The 16,752-nt window shown below is 40.4% G+C and overlaps 1 protein-coding gene and 1 long non-coding RNA gene across 2 annotated transcripts in view; both read right to left on the minus strand.

Annotated features, from left to right (window-relative positions):
• Positions 1 to 15,186, minus strand: part of zmat4a (zinc finger, matrin-type 4a) — a 147,877-nt gene extending 132,691 nt beyond the window's left edge. Inside the window, exon 1 of the mRNA XM_020463476.2 lies at positions 14,947 to 15,186. Coding sequence (XP_020319065.2) covers positions 14,947 to 15,033 — 87 coding nt within the window. The 5' untranslated portion in view covers positions 15,034 to 15,186. The remainder of the gene's footprint in view (positions 1 to 14,946) is intronic.
• On the minus strand, positions 1,067 to 1,790 carry LOC116357699 (uncharacterized). The gene is made up of 2 exons (XR_004205617.1): positions 1,567 to 1,790; positions 1,067 to 1,245 (listed from the first exon to the last, which is right to left on the minus strand). It is a non-coding gene; the product is annotated as an uncharacterized LOC116357699 (long non-coding RNA).
• Positions 15,187 to 16,752: the final 1,566 nt, after the last annotated feature.

Raw genomic sequence — 16,752 nt, forward strand, 5'->3', positions numbered from 1 at the left:
CAGTGGAGAGAGCTAGATAGGGTGTCTGTGTCAATTCATTTTCAATTTCTCTCTGTGATGTTTCATAGAGTTTGAGAATTACTTTGCTGCTGAAATGTGTGCGGGAGGGTACATTGTAACACGGTTCAATTTTCTTTCATCAGGTGACAAAATCCCGAGTCAGTAACCACCGAATAGGGCTGCAAATCTTTATCTATGAATTCTCCCACTGCTTTCATTATTTCTTTATGTTTTTCTGAATTTGTTGCAAATTGTTGTTGGAAGGCAGCAGCGAGAGATTGTTGTGTTTTCGCTAACGAGTGGACTCTCCTTGCTCCAGCTCCATCTGCAAGGGATACGGCCGGGTGATGGCGACGTAAACGACACTACATGTTAGAAGTGTTTCCACTCGAGTAGCCGACAGTGGCAAAGCAATGCTTGCAGACTGTACTTTGTTTACGGACTTCTTACCCTCGTCATCGTATTGAATGCTCAATCCAAAATGTTCCCACACAGCGGATTTGAAAGACGGCGGTGACTCTTCAAATTTGCTTCTGTCTGTCTTGTTAGCGCTCGCCATTGTCACGTTGGAGCTGAGAGAATATTTGTTTTTAGTTTCCCCTCTTCATGGGGCCCCTTTAGGGAGGTTTCCTACTGAGATGTCATTGCAAATCGTCCATTGGTTGTTTAAGGGGGGAGGGGGTTGCAGTCACTGCGGTTGCCAAATTTTGGGACATTGCTGTGGAGTCAAGTTTGTCAGCCCTCAGGAGACCCCTAATGGCCTGGGGCCCCAAGCAGTTGCCTGCCAAGCCTGTTCACAAGCTGCGTGTCTGGTTCTGTGGATCTAAATGTACAACGTGTGTGTAGTCTGCAGCACGATAAACAAGCAAGTTTTGTAAATTATAGGAAAATGACAAGTGTGCTTATTGAACCTTGGGGGCGTACCGAACGGTTCGAAAACATACTGTGTACCGTTGCATCCCTATTAATAACACATACATAAAGGCTTGATGATGTAAACACAAATGTATTAACACTTAGGGAATTATCACTAACAGCTAAAACAAATAAACATTAAAGACATGTGTAAACCATACATTTCCTTTTATTTGTACATTTCAAAACAATACAAATACATTAAGTTTCAAAAGGTCGAGCAATGCAATTACATTGAAAATTACACAGGGCTGAGAATAGTGTCGCTTGTCCCTGAGTTGTCGGACAAGTGTTTCTTTCCTATCTTCCTGCTGGTATGTTGGTTCCAATCTTAAAAGTAACAAAGTAAGTTAGTGTGTCTGTTAGAAAATGCCTTTGTCAAACCATCTGGATAAGTGCATTTCTGTGCTGAAAACCAGAAACTCTAAATGGGAAGACGGGAAACTCAATTCAATTCATATTATTATATTCCTCTTTAATTTACCAATCTTGTGACGTGAATATGAGACGTGGCTGTATCTAGGGGGATTTGTATTTAGCTGAGCCTACATTTTGGCTAGTTAGCAATTTCAGAGAAGGCTACAGTATGTACTCTAACTCAACACTTAACTACAAACAAATTTAAATTACAATGAATAAAGATGAACTTACTTGTCTTTCGCTCTCCAGTGGCAGCACAAGTGGGCATCACATGATCAGCATCTCGTCAGCAACACTAAAAAAGTTTATTCCGGGTCACGGGATTTCTAAAATGTTCCAAATAAAAGTCCCCTTTGTAATAGTAGAAAAGTGTCAATAACCGGAGTGTTGCTGGCCTTTTACTCCATTTACTCCATTGGCGACCGAATCACATCACATGCGCTTACTGCACTACAAAAAACCCGCTAACTAAACAAGAGTGCAGGGAACGCTCACTGAATTAAAGGGCAACTACACACAAAGATTTTTTCCAGACCTCAAAAGTAATCCCTGATGTGGTTTAAAGCATTATTTTAAAAAGTGTTGAAAAAAACTGAGGTAAACCAGAAAAAAAATAGGGCAAATCTGAAACCTGCAAAACAAAGAACTTTATTTTTTGGGAAAAAAACTGAGGTAGGCAAAACTTTTAAACAGATTTTTTTTTTTTTATTATGTGCCGGACTGCACTTTAGAGTGTGTCATCCTGCACCACAGCATTTTTGGGGAAGTTGAGGTTGGGTCCAATATTGACTATATACCCAAGAGGGAAAGAGGGTGGGCCATCCTATTAAATGTTTTAGTGAAATATAATATGCAATTTAGCAGAATCGAACCCAATATCCTGGTATTGCAATGCTCTACCAAGATGCATGACAGGGTTATAAATGCTTGGTGAAGCCTCAATTTAATATGCTTGATAAGGCCTTTATTAAGTGGTGCTTATGCCACCCTGCCACCCAGGTTTATGTCATATTTGACATAGTGTGTTGTGTCACATTTGACATTGGTGGCTAAGTCACACAGTTATGCCACATCTGTGAACCCTTTATAAAGCATGACAAACAGTCATTGATGATTTGTAATACATTTATGTAGCATTTATGAAGGCTTTATGAAGCTTAAGTTAAGTTAAGTTAAGCCTGGGAATTTTGCTTAAATTCATCAAAAAGTTAGCTTATAACAGTGAACCTTTTTTGTGGGATACACATAAGGCAATTCTAGGTCTTGTGGCATATTTTGGTTAAACTATCCCCAATTCATTGGAATTGCAACCCTCTGCATGCACAGTGCATTCTTCCATCACATGTGCAGTGCACTCTTCCATCACATGTACAGCTGTTTCTCAAGATCTTGCACACTAATGATATGCTATTGAGCCCACACTACTACAGTGTCTGAGCCAAGGACTACATGCTTTCTGTTAAGTTTTGATTACAATACTGGGTGGGATGAATATATTTTATGACATACAGTGGGGAGAACAAGTATTTGATACCCCTCCGATTTTGCAGCAAAGTGTGTTTAAATCATTTCTAACTTGTTAACATTTTCTGCTAGTTAGGTTTTACTACCATGTGGGTTTTTGCTCGCTTGAGCCTGCTAACCGAGGAGTGTTAATTCAGCTGTTTCCATACATGTTTCATTTTAAAACATTTATCTTACAAAGGAGTTGTTTAATCTAACTGCTTAACTTTTTATCTGAACATGGAATTGTATTTGGGATTTTTAAACTAGTTTTTTTCTCATCTCAACAGGAAAATGCCACAGGCACTATCTGATGTGTGGAGACATTTCACTGCAGCTAATGTAGGAGGAAAAGCTGTGTACATTTGCAAATACTGTGCCAAATTATATGTAAAGAATGCAACAAAGATGCAGAATCATCTGGCCAAGTGCATAAAGTTCCCTCAGCGCACACAAAAAGCAACCTCTGACAAAGGTCCCTCAAAAGTCCCTCTACTTCTATAAGGTGAAAATGATGAATCAGACACCTTATCGATTGCAACAGCTCATGGTCCTCCTGGAATCAGAAGTTTTTGTTGACTCAATGGAGGAACGTAGTCAAAGAAATGCTGATGAATGTCTTGATCGAGCTGTGTATGCAACTGGTTCACCTCTGATTCTCACAGGCAATGTGTATTGGAAGATATTTCTGAATGTTCTTCACCCAGCATACACCCCTCCAACCAAACACGCTTTATCTAGTCATTTGCTGGATGCAGAGTTTAACAGAGTTCAAGTGAAGGTTAAGCAAATCAGAGAAAGCAGACTCTATTGCAATCATCTCTGATGGGTGGTCGAATGTTCATCGGCAAGGAATAATTAACTACATCATATCCCACCCCTCAACCAGTATTCTACAAGAGCACAGACACAAGGGACAACAGACCCACCGGTCTCTACATTGCAGATGAGCTGAAGGCAATCATCAATGACCTTGGACCACAGAAGGTATTTGCACTGGTGACAGACAACGCTGCAAATATGAAGGCTGCTTGGTCTAAAGTGGAGGAGTCCTACCCTCACATTACACCCATTGGTGGGCTGCTCATGCATTTAATCTGCTCCTCAAGGACACCATGGCCATGGCACTGAAAACAATGGATACACTCTACAAGAGAGCGAAGGAAATGGTTAGGTATGTGAAGGGTCATCAAGTTATAGCAGCAATCTACCTCACCAAGAAAAGTGAGAAGAATAAGAGTGCCACGTTGAAGCTGTCCAGCAACACCTTTTGGGGTGGTGTTGTCATCATGCTCTCTCTACAAGAGAGCCACGGAAATGGTTAGGTATGTGAAGGGTCATCAAGTTATAGCAGCAATCTACCTCACCATGAAAAGTGAGAAGAATAAGAGCGCCACATTGAAGCTGCCCAGCAACACCCTTTGGGGTGGTGTTGTCATCATGTTTGACGGTCTCCTGGAGGGGAAGGAGTCTCTCCAAAAATGGACATATCACTGTCTGCCGATATGGACAGCCCCATCAAGAGGATCCTCCTGGATTATATATTTTGGGAGAGAGTGGTAAGCAGCCTGAAAGTCCTGAAACCTGTAGCAGTAGCCATTGCACGGATTGAGGGAGACAATGCCATCCTGTCTGATATTCAGACTCTGCTTGCAGATGTAAGAGAAGAAATCCATAATGCCCTGCCAACTTCACTGTTGTTCCAAGCAGAGGAAACTGCAGTTCTGAAATACATCAAAAAGCATGAAGACTTCTGCCTGAAGCCCATACATGCTGCAGCGTGCATGTTGGACCCCAAGTATGCTGGCAAGAACATCCTGTCTGGTGCAGAGATCAAAAAGGCCTATGGCGTCATCACTACCGTGTCTCACCACCTTGGCCTAGATGAGGGTAAGGTTCTTGGCAGTCTGGGGAAGTACACAACAAAGCAAGGGTTTTGGGATGGAGATGCAATATGGCAGTCGTGCCAACATATCTCATCAGACAACTGGTGGAATGGACTTTGTGGATCTGAGGCTCTTTCCCCTGTTGCCTCCATCATTCGCCAAATCCCAACATCAGGCGCTTCAGAGCGCAACTGGTCCTTGTTTGGGAACACACACACCAACGCATGCAACAGGCTGACCAATACAAGGGTTGAAAAATTGGTGGCCATCTGGGCAAATTTGAGGCTTTTTGAGCCTGACAATGAGCCATCCTCAACAAGGTTGGAAAGTGACAGTGAAGGTGAGGCTCAGAGTCTGATGTTCAAGAGGTGGACATTGAGAAGGTCCAGGGAGAAGACATGGAAGCCTGAGAGGAAGACAACCAAATATTTTGTTTCTAGACTATCATTTTACAGATGTATGTTGAAAACGTTTTTGGGAGATGTGATGGATCATTGCGGATCATTCAATATTCCATTACTTTGGTTGTTCAGTGAAACCATCACATGTGAAGAGTCAACTCAAAAAGTTCAATTCGTAACTAAATCGTTTTTTTTATTTCTATTGGAAGGATTTAATCATTTGCAATTATGTCTACTTGTGATAAGGTAAAAGGTTTATGTTTCTGTCTCCATATGATAGTCACGTTCTGACCATCGTTTGTATGTGTTTTCCTTGTTTTAGTGTTGGTCAGGACGTGAGCTGGGTGGGCATTCTATGTTGGATGTCTTGTTTGTCTATTTCTATGTCTGGCCTGATATGGTTCTCAGAGGCAGGTGTTAGTCATTGTCTCTGATTGGGAACCATATTTAGGTAGCCTGGGTTTCACTGTGTGTTTGTGGGTGATTGTTCCTGTCTCTGTGTTTGCACCAGATAGGACTGTTTAGGTTTTCACATTTCATTATTTTGTAGTTTATTCATGTATAGTTTTCCTTCATTAAACAAACATGAATCATCACAACGCTGCATTTTGGTCCGACTCTCTTTCACCAGAAGAAAACCGTTACAATGATATGGTAAATATATCCAATACAAAATACATCTACATTTAAATGGTATTAATATTAATTAGCATATATTCCTGTTAATTCCCACAGAGTTTCCACCTCTGAATATTTGCCAAAATGTGCAACCCTCGCTGCACGTCTATCACAGAACCATTATCGTCCATAGTAATAAAAAATGTTTTTTGCCATCAGTAGCTAGGCGTTTAAAATTAAATGTGGAGTGGTGCATATAGTTATGTGATGACATCACGTGCCCCGCATAACTTCAAAAGTCTCCACACATCATGGATCAGACATCAGTAATAAGTCAGAAAATAACAGATATCAGGATTAGACAGGGTAATAAATCAAACAAACCTTCCAGCTTTGCATCTCAATTCCATCAGGTACTCATTAACTTATCTTTCTGAGTTCATTATTTATTTTGTTCCACCATATTCCCTCAACAGGCCTCAACACCACTTGAGGTATATACAGTATATGCGCTGTATTCAGAATGCTAAAAGATTATGTATGTAAGCATCTCTCAACGTGACAATAAACGTGAAGTCCCAAAGCAGTGCAATACTGAATCATTGATGGTGTACAATGGCCACCCAACTTACTTTGCAAATTATGAACAGTTGTCTTTTGCTAATTGTTGCTATGTATAATCAGCAGTGTATCCCTCTGTTCAAGGGTCATGCAACTTGGATGCTCTCCAAATCCACAATTTAGATACCTGTCCAAGACATTCTAACTCTTACTACAAACAGAGAACAATAGCATCCTGAGGTAGCAGGCTAAAGTAGAGTGGTTGTGATTGGAAAGAGAGCGAGAGAGCGAGACCGCATTGTCTTGGCAACACATACAATCTCAACTCAGCAACTGCATTAATTCCAGCCTGAATAAGAGACATTGTACATTCAGTAGTAGAGCTCCTGGACTAAGGCCATAGTACAAAAAATGCCTCTGATACAGGGAGGGAACAACATGCGAACTAAGAGAGAAGTGAGAGGGTGGTAGGAAGGAATTAATTATCACATAGCTAACATTGAGTATGTTTCAAAAACTGCATGTAACAGCAAACAATGCAAGTAGGCTGATTAAACGTGTACTATGATTTCATTAGCCACTCCAACTCCAACTGCTCTTAAACGCTAGTAAAAGCAAATGCATGCTTTTCAACCGTTCGCTAAACGCACCCGCCCGCCTAGTATCACCACCCTGGACGGTTCCGACCTATAATATGTGGACAACTATAAATACCTAGGTGTCTGGCTAGACTGTAAACTCTCCTTCCAGACTCATATTAAACATCTCCAATCCAAAATAAAATCTAGAACCGGCTTTCTATTTCGCAACAAAGCCTCCTTCACTCATGCCGCCAAACTTACCCTAGTAAAACTGACTATCCTACCGATCCTCGACTCATCATCTACAAAATAGCTTCCAACACTCTACTCAGCAAACTGGATGCAGTCTATCACAGTGCCATCCGGTTTGTTACCAAATCACCTTATACCACCCACCACTGCGACCTGTATGCTCTAGTCGGCTGGCCCTCGCTACATATTCGTCGCCTGGCCTGCCTGGCTCCAGGTCATCTATAAGTTTATGCTAGGTAAAGCTCCGCCTTATCTCAGTTCACTGGTCACGATAACAACACCCACCCGTAGCACACGTTCCAGCGGGTATATCTCACTGATCATCCCCAAAGCCAACACCTTGGAGACTTTTATTTCCCTCACCAACTTTAAACATCAACTATCTGAGCAGCTAACCGATCACTGCAGCTGTACATAGTCCATCTGTAAATAGCCCACCCAATCTACCTACCTCATCCCCATACTTTTTTTATTTGATTTACTTTTCTGCTCTTTTGCACGTCTGTTTCTCTACTTGCACATCATCATCTGCTCATTTATCACTCCAGTGTTAATTTGTTAAATTGTCATTATTCGCTCCTATGGCCTATTTATTGCCTAGCTCCTCATGCCTTTTGCACACACTTTATATAGACTTTCCTTTATCTACTGTGCCATTGACTTGTTTGTGTTATTGGCTTGTTTGTTTACTCCATGTGTAACTCTGTTGTTGTCTGTGTCACACTGCTTTGCTTTATCTTGGTCAGGTCGCAGTTGCAAATGAGAACTTGTTCTCAACTAGCCTACCTGGTTAAATAAAGGTGAAAAAAAGACTGTGGCACTATTTATCTATTTATAAATGATCTACTTCATCTGGATTATATAAATATGCACATCCTTCTCAAGTACTTAAATCATTTGAGTTCAGTAAACAGTGCTCAACTCTCCACCCCAAGAGCTTACTGGAGGTCAGATAGAGTGCATTGTGAGCACATCTACACTAAGTATACCAAACATTAGGAACACCTACTCTTTCCATGACGTAGACTGACCAGGTGAATCCAGGTGAAAGCTATGATCCCTTATTGATGTCACTTGTTAAATCCACTTCAATTAGTGTAGATGAAGGGGAGGAAACAGGTTAAAGAAAGAGTTTTAATCATTGAGACAATTGAGACATGGATTGTGTGCCATTCAGAGGGTGAATGGGCAAGACAAAATATGTAAGTGCCAGGATATGAACAGGGTATGGTAGTAGGTGCCAGGGGCATTGGTTTGTGTCAACAACTGCAAAACTGCTGGGTTTTTCATGTTCAACAGTTTCCCATGTGTATTAAGAATGGTCCACCTCCCAAAGGAGAACTGTGGGAAGCATTGGAGTCAACATGGGCCAGCATTCCTGTGGGACACTTTCGACACCTTGTAGAATCCATACCCCAATGAACTGAGGCTGTTCTGGTGGGAAAATGGGGGTGCAACTCAATATTAGGAAGTTGTTCCGGCCCCCTGACCATCCGCGCAAGAAAAGGTTGGCCTGTGACTGAATCTAGTTGATGATCCCTGCCTATGGGCCCTGGTCACAACTAGTGCACTATGGCTGCATTTAGACAAGCAGCGCAATACTGATATTTTTGGTCTTTTGACCAATCAGATCAGCTCTGAAAAAGATATGATTTGGTGGTTTGTGAAAAGATCTGACGTGAATGGTCAACAGACCAATTAGTGGTAAAAGTATCAGAATTGGGCTGCCTGTTTAGCACAGCCTTTGTAGGGCATTGGGTGCCTTGTGAATGCATACTTAGACATCTCTACCAGTTTTCAGTGGATCTCCCAAGAGAATGGACTAACCAGGCCACATTATATACTGAGGCAGCAGCACACTCAGATACTGGGCTTTAAATGGGGTATCTCAGGCTGCTGAGCATTGAATACCAACAACTCATAACCATTACTACCATTGCAGCAGTATTGTCAATCTACATCCAATATTCTAAAGTGTTTGCCTGAAGGACAAAGCAGACTGAGTTGACGAACGTTTAAAAACAGCCGGTGGCCGTTCTGTCGCCTCTGACCACAGAACATCCGCTGTAATTTTTCAGTTAATTTCCCGATGATTCTACATGTTGAATTGCAGGACACGCAGCATGTAATACACAGCACAGGGCTGACGTTTGTTGTGGTTTGTCTTTGTCTTTTATTTAGTTGTAACCCCAGAGACCTATTTATCTCAATAGAAGACTCTGGTGTGGCCTGCCTACTGACAACAGAGCAGTTGAGCGAAAACATTACAGTACAGTCTGGGCAGTGTGCCTACAGTAGACTACACCTCAGCACAATCATCAGACTGGTGTCGGGCCAGTGACAGAGACATTTAGGTCGAGTGTCAAGTGTTTAGTCTCTTGAGTGTGTGTGTGTGTGTGGTTATATTATGACTCTGGTCTATTTAATCACTTATATTTTCTCCAGTTACTGTAGATTACTTAGCCAGAAAGGGTAAATAGCCTGATGTAACACTGGTGTCCATAAACCTGTTGTAAAGGACCATGCATACAGGGGGGTGTGCTTGGGTTCCGGAACACTGATGCTTTTATAGATTTCAAAGTAAATCAAGCCTAAATGGATGTCTTCCTAAACAAAGCTGGCCTGCGCTCAGCCTGATCCACAAAGGAGCATCAATTATGATTAGGCATACCACAACACAATCTGATCCATATAATGAGCAAGATTTTAAATACTCGCTCATGCCAGTAACAGCTGATCAATGTGGACAAAGGGATGCCGTTTTTAATTTACATATCTCTCTCTCTCTCTCTCATTCGGAAAGTATTCAGACCCATTCCCTTTTTCCACATTTTGTTACGTTACAGCCTTTCTCTAAAATGGATTAAACAAAAAATCTACACACAATACCCAATAATGAAAAAGTAAAAATAAGTTATAAGAAAAAAAAAAACTGAAATACCTTACTAAAAATCCTCAAGCGAAAACAGGGTTCTAGACATTTTTGCAAATGTATTAAAAAACAAAACCAGAAATACCTTATTTACATAATTATTCAGACCCTTTGCTATGAGACTTGAAATTGAGCTCAGGTGCATCTTTATTCCATTGATCATCCTTGAGATGTTTCTACAACTTGATTGGAGTTTACCTTTGGTAAATTAAATTGATTGGACATGATTTGGAAAGGCACGCACCTGTCTAATATAAGGTCCGACAGTTGACAGTGCATGTCAGAGAAAAAACGAAGCCAGGAGGTTGAAGGAATTGTCCGTAGAGCTCTGAAAAAGATTGTGTCACAGTGGAATCCATCATTCTTAAATGTAAGAAATTTGGAACCACCAAGACTCTTCCTAGAGCTGGCCGCCGGCCAAATGGAGCAATCAGGGAAGAAGGGCCTTGGTCAGGGAGGTGACCAAGAACCCAATGGTCACTTTGATAGATCTCCAGAGTTCCTCTGTTGAGATGGGAGAACCGTTCAGAAGAACAACCATCTCTGCAGCACCCCACCAATCAGGACTTTATGGTAGAGTGGCCAGACGGAAGCCACTCCTCAGTAAAAGGCAAATGACAGCCTGCTTGGAGTTTGCCAAAAGGCACCTAAAGGACTGTCAGACCATGAGAAACAAGATTCTCTGGTCTGATGAAACCAAGATTGAACTCTTTTGCCTGAATGCCAAGCGTCCTGTCTGCAGGAAACCTGGCACCATCCCTTTTGTGAAGCATGGTGGTGACAACATCATGCTGTGGGGATTTTTTACGTGTCAGGGACTAGGAGACTAGTCAGGATCGAGGGAAAGATGAACGGAGCAAAATACAGAGAGATCCTTGATGAAAACCTGCTCCAGAGCTCTCAGGACCTCAGACTGGGGCAAAGGTTCACCTTCCAACAGGACAATGACCCGAAGCACACAGTCAAGACAATGCAGAAGTGGAGTCGGGACAAGTCTCTGAGAGTGGCCCAGACAGAGCCCGGACTTGAACCCGATCTAACATCTCTGAAGAGACCTAAAATAGCTGTGCAGCGACGCTCCCCATCCAATCTGACGGAGCTTGAGAGGATCTGCAGAGAATAATGGGAGAAACTCCCCAAATACAGGTGTGCCAAGCTTCTAGCATCATACCCAAGAAGACTTGAGGCTGTAATCTCTGCCAAAGGTGCTGAGTAAAGGGTCTGAATACTTATGTAAATGTCATACTGTTTTTTTTTTATAAATTTGCAAACATTTCTAAACTTGTTTTTGCTTTGTCATTATGGGGTATTATGAGTAGATTGATGAGGGAAAAAACAATTTAATAAATTTTAGAACAAGGCTGTAACGTAACAAAATGTGGAAAAAATCAAGGGGTCTGAATACTTTCCAAATGCACAAATTATACTGTATAATTATATATACATACAGTATAATTAGCCTTCTGACAATATTATTATTTTTTACTTCAGGGAGTTTCACATGATACATTCATCTCCTTTTATTCAATGCCCTTTGACCAGCTCATGTGACACATGTGGAAGTGCCAAGTGCAGTAGCTCGAATTGTTAAGTAGATTTTCTTTTACATCTTTCTAACACCAGAGTGTGTATTTGACAGATCTCATTGAAGTTAATTGTTACATAAAGGTGTTCATTAACATCTTTAGGGTTTATTTTGGTCTCTCTGTGTACAGACTGTGACTGAAAGAAGGATTTTGAATAACCAACTAAACATTAGGGCAATTTTTACTTAACAAAAGCAAACATTTATTGATGACGCTGAAGCACAGAGCTTTAAAGCGCTTTATTTTAGAACCCTAACAAATCACTGACGGTAGAGAGGGATCATAAGCTTTTTACCACAAACGATATGAAATTGAGAGTCTGAACAAATATCTCTGGGATTGTTAAAGTGAGAGGTAGATCACTTGCAAAAAGTTGTGTGAAGTTGGAGAGCTTGCATGTGCATAGTATATGTGTTGTATGAGTATTAAGTAGGTCCTCACATACATGTAAAACACCTCAAATACACTTCATATTCTGGAACCCTCACATACAGACAACTTTTGAAAAATATCTAGTCCATGTCACTGACAGCAGGCATGCTGCGACAAACAGCACTGTCTTAAGATAATGAAAAACAAAGGCTCACTGTACCAAACCAAAAGGCTCTGATGGATCCACCTTGTGGTTTAGTACAGTGAGCCTCTCCTAAGAGAGTGATAGTAGCAACATTTTACAACTCTGGCAACCGACTGATCAAATTTTGAATCAAGCAGACCGGAGAAAGAAATATTTTTATTGAACAACAGCAGTGATGGGAATTTTCTGGCAAGTATAATTAAAACTCCAAATACTCCATAACAAGTAAATTGACAAGTGGAGGATTTGAACTGCAAATGATGTTAAAGGATGCGTCAATGACACCCTATTCAATATAGTCCACTACTTTTGAACTGGCCCATTTTCATGGATTTGCACTTGTCCAGTTTACTGGCTTGTAAATATAATTTGCTATGATGATGATATTTTAAATACACCATTAGGATGTTAAAGTTGTCTGAATCTGATGGAAAAGGGTGCCATTTGGTCGTAATCCATAGCCTGCAGAGGAAATGGAGGAAACAACCATCCCACTGAGCACAGATGTCAGTTCATCATCTAGTTTTGATTTACATTTGGTTGTTATCAACTAATGTGACAAGAATGTCACGCTGACCATGTAATTGGATTTGGGTTCAAAGTTGGGTGAAAGAATACGAAATTCACTTATGTTGATAACATTTTTTTTTTTATCCAATAAATTTTCCACGTTTATTGAACGTCATCACATTTAATTTTCTCATTGAAATTATGAGGAAACAACGTTAATTCAACCAGTTTTTGCCCAGTGAGAGATTAATTGAGGTTTGAATCACACATTGACCATTGAGGGTGCATAAACTGTGGGCTGGAGCGACGCATGATATTTTAAATGCTTGAGATGTCTTCTGTATAGTTAAATGATTGTAAGGCTGATGGGGGTGACATTGATGACATGATTTGTTATGGAGTTTAGGGTTTGCCCAGGACCCCAATATTTCGAATCTTGGTCAATAATAAAGACCACTATAATATCAGAATTGTTGAGAAATGATGCTAGGACGTTATGGGGGCTGTTGCATGCCGCTCAATTAAAGTGCAGAAACTGCACTGCAGAAAGAGACAGACATTTGCTATAATGATCTACCCAAAGCTACTGTATCAGTCTCAATGTTATGGTCTTTGTATCTCCGATCCTTTTAGAAAGCCAAATAAAAGATCGACTTTGTTACACAAATTGAAAACCTGAGAGAGGCACAGCAGCAGAGTCACATAAGTAAAAAACTATGCAACAAAGGGAGAGGAAAGCTTTCTCTCAAACAAGACAAGGTAAGTCGCTTTGCTCTGGGGGAAGTGGATAAAGCAAAGATAATATAAAAAAATAAAGCAAAGATAATATAAAGCAAACATAATAATGTAGTAAAGATAAAGATAATCTAGACACCACCTGGCGAACACACTTCAAAGTCTTGCACTAATATGTAATATGCAACAATTCCAGATTAACAATTGATGCCTTGTCGTTGAACTTTTATCTAATTAAAATGCTTTTTCAAAGCCCTTCCTGTGGTTCTTTTAATAAGACACCTGACTGGAGGGAAGTCAGGATTGTTCAGTAAAGGAAATACGTGTTTTTTAAGAAAACTTGGCAAATATTTGATGAGAACTATTAAATAGGACACTATAGCCAGTATAAGATGTTGAGGTGAATTTGATACGCCAAAGTCAGAGGCAGAGAGTGCATTGCGCGCATCCATACATGCATGATTGCCAATCAAATTGGACACAGATAGCTACGAGGTAAACACAGATAGTTAAGAGGTAAATTCCATTCCGGTTTTGTGTGATGTCGCTTTTTGAGAGTGTATGAGGATAATGCCACGTGAAAATGCATGACAAATGACTAAACTAATCCTCATTTGGTGTAGTCACAATCCAATGACGGGATACAATAGAATACTCAAGATAGCCACACACAAACTTCTCAAATACAATGCATTGTGCTGAACAGCGGGCAAATGTAAAACCAAACACATGCAAACAAAGGCCAACTAGATTGCCTATATTACAGTTGCCTATGACAGGTGAGTTCAACTCACTTTAACTGGATGAACTATTGGAAGCCCATAAATTACATTCATGAAGGTTCGTCTTGACGAAATTATCATAAATATAAATGTAGCAAAAAACAATCTACGTGAAAGGTCCGTATGAGTTAAATAGGCATGGATAGCCGACTAAATGAGACGAGGAATTGTTTTGCCTCCGATGCCATCCCATCCCACTTTCTAAGCACATTGAGACGCAAAATTATCATCGCCAAAAGTCCAAACTATCGATTTAAATGTCGAACTTAAATAGGTCTGCATCATATCACACCGAGTGTTTATGAAACCGTTGAATGAGATTGGCAATTTAAGCGCATCATTTAACCTTCGCATCAGGCTACCCGGTACTTCCAAACACGGTGTCATGAATCCATCATCAAATAGCCTAGATGGAGGAGAGGAGGACACTGTTTCTCGTTACGCTGGCTCATGTGCACATCGAAAATCTTCAGGCATTGTCAAAAAGGATGCTGATATTGCACGCAGCGCAGCGGGCATGCAAAACTGACCACGAAAGAGCTGAAAACAATAAAGACAGTTCTAGTTTTATAGTCTCGTTCTCTGTCTATAGAGATGGAAAGCGATCTTAGTTTGGTAACCGATGTAAGTAAAACGGAAATCAAATCACACATAGGCTAAGTAGCCTAATGCATGTCTGAGATGTACCTGTAACTCCAAACTGTAACCCTGGTACAAGTGTGTCGGGAACACCGTCAATTGATGTTGCACTTGTAGGGAAACTGTGTAATCCATTGACCAGATCAGCGAAACGTGTGTACAAAGCAGAAGACGCTTCCACAGCTGTTTGCAGTACTATGCTGTAGTACAACCGTCGACTGTTCTCCGCCCCGCTTCTTCCTCATTGGTCGTTTGGCAGTAGTAGTCCAGCCAGCAGTCTACTTGTGTAGAGCCAGGGCCGTGCTACCAAACGGGCAGGTAGTGCACGTGCCCCGGGGTCCCCTTTATAATAAGCATTGCATGCATCTATAATCACATTTGCGTAGTGGCATACAGTTGAGCAGACACGTTTTTAGGATTTCCACACATGGGGATTTTTGTTGTTGCATGGTCTGGGGAAAAAAAGGGCATTTTATAAAAACATGTCATGTCATTTGCATGATATAACACATTATCAGAATAATATTTTATTCCACACAAATGGACAAATGCAGGCTACTACTGTGCAACTCGCTATTCAGGTAGGATGCCATTTTTTAACTTTATTTTTTCATATTTATAATAATTTGTTTTATCATTATTATTATTACTGTATATCATTGTTATTATTGTATACCTATTTATTCATCTAAACCAGTTCTTTAAATATGAAAAACATGTTTTGTTTCATTCTGTTGAGACATTTTCGTTGGATAAATGAAGTTTGATCTGTCTTTTTAATTGTGTGGTCCATTTTTTTTAGCTTAAAATGGGTTATAAGTAGGCATTTTGTAAAATAAATATCATTAGCCTATACTATCATTTGTTGGGTACGGTAGGCACTAGCCTTTATTGGTACCTGCTCAATATAGCCTGTTCAAAGCTTTTGTGAAGGTTTAATCCAGTTCGCAAGTGTTTTGTTGCATTCTGTTGAACTATTTTCTTTGGCCAAATGAAGTTCCAACAGTAATTTGTTTGCTGCAATTTAATATCATGCTCATATTTTCACTATAAACAATGGCTTGACTTACTACTGTATATCACCCTAATAAAGTTTAGAACATTTTGTGAACGTTTGGTGTTGTGTGGCTATTAACCTATTATACTGCAGGCCTATGAAATGAAGGCAGTACGCACTTGCACTCCAACTGACTCTGACAGTTGAACTTGGGGTGAAGAAGACTGTTTCAGACCTACCAGAGTTACTACTTTAATCTAACAATATAATGATTATCTTTATAAAAAATATTTGTATCGAAAAATAATGAATTAGCCTCCTTCCGTATGCCATTATCTGTACAGCAGATGCAGTAGTCTATCTTACAATAATAAAGAAATGCATGTTGGTGTTGTAGCTTGCCCCAGGCATATCTCTATCTCTCTCCCACTTTCTGGAGCTAGGCCGAAAGCTTCTCTTTCTGGAGCTAGGCCGAAAGCTTCTCTTTCTGGAGCTAGGCCGAAAGCTTCTCTTTCTGGAGCTAGGCCGAAAGCTTCTCTTTCTGGAGCTAGGCCGAAAGCTTCTCTTTCTTTCTATATATATTTTTTAAATATTAATATCATACAGTGGATACCTAGGCTTATGTCTGCAATGCCCTGATGCATTTAGTGCTCAAATCTCTGACAGCTGAACCGTCAGGTGGAACATTTTAGTTTTAGGAAAGTAAAAACCATTCAAACAAGTAGGCTGTAAAGTTGTGCATGTGCTACACAAGGATTTTGTTTTTGTAATTTGTTAAAATCTGTTTTTAAGGACTTATGTGGCTCATTTGGCGAATATCCCTCATTTATTGATGGCGCTGGCTGCGTGGGTAGACA

This window comes from Oncorhynchus kisutch, linkage group LG3 (genome assembly GCF_002021735.2).
Source record: "Oncorhynchus kisutch isolate 150728-3 linkage group LG3, Okis_V2, whole genome shotgun sequence".
In the NCBI taxonomy this organism is placed as follows: domain Eukaryota; kingdom Metazoa; phylum Chordata; class Actinopteri; order Salmoniformes; family Salmonidae; genus Oncorhynchus; species Oncorhynchus kisutch.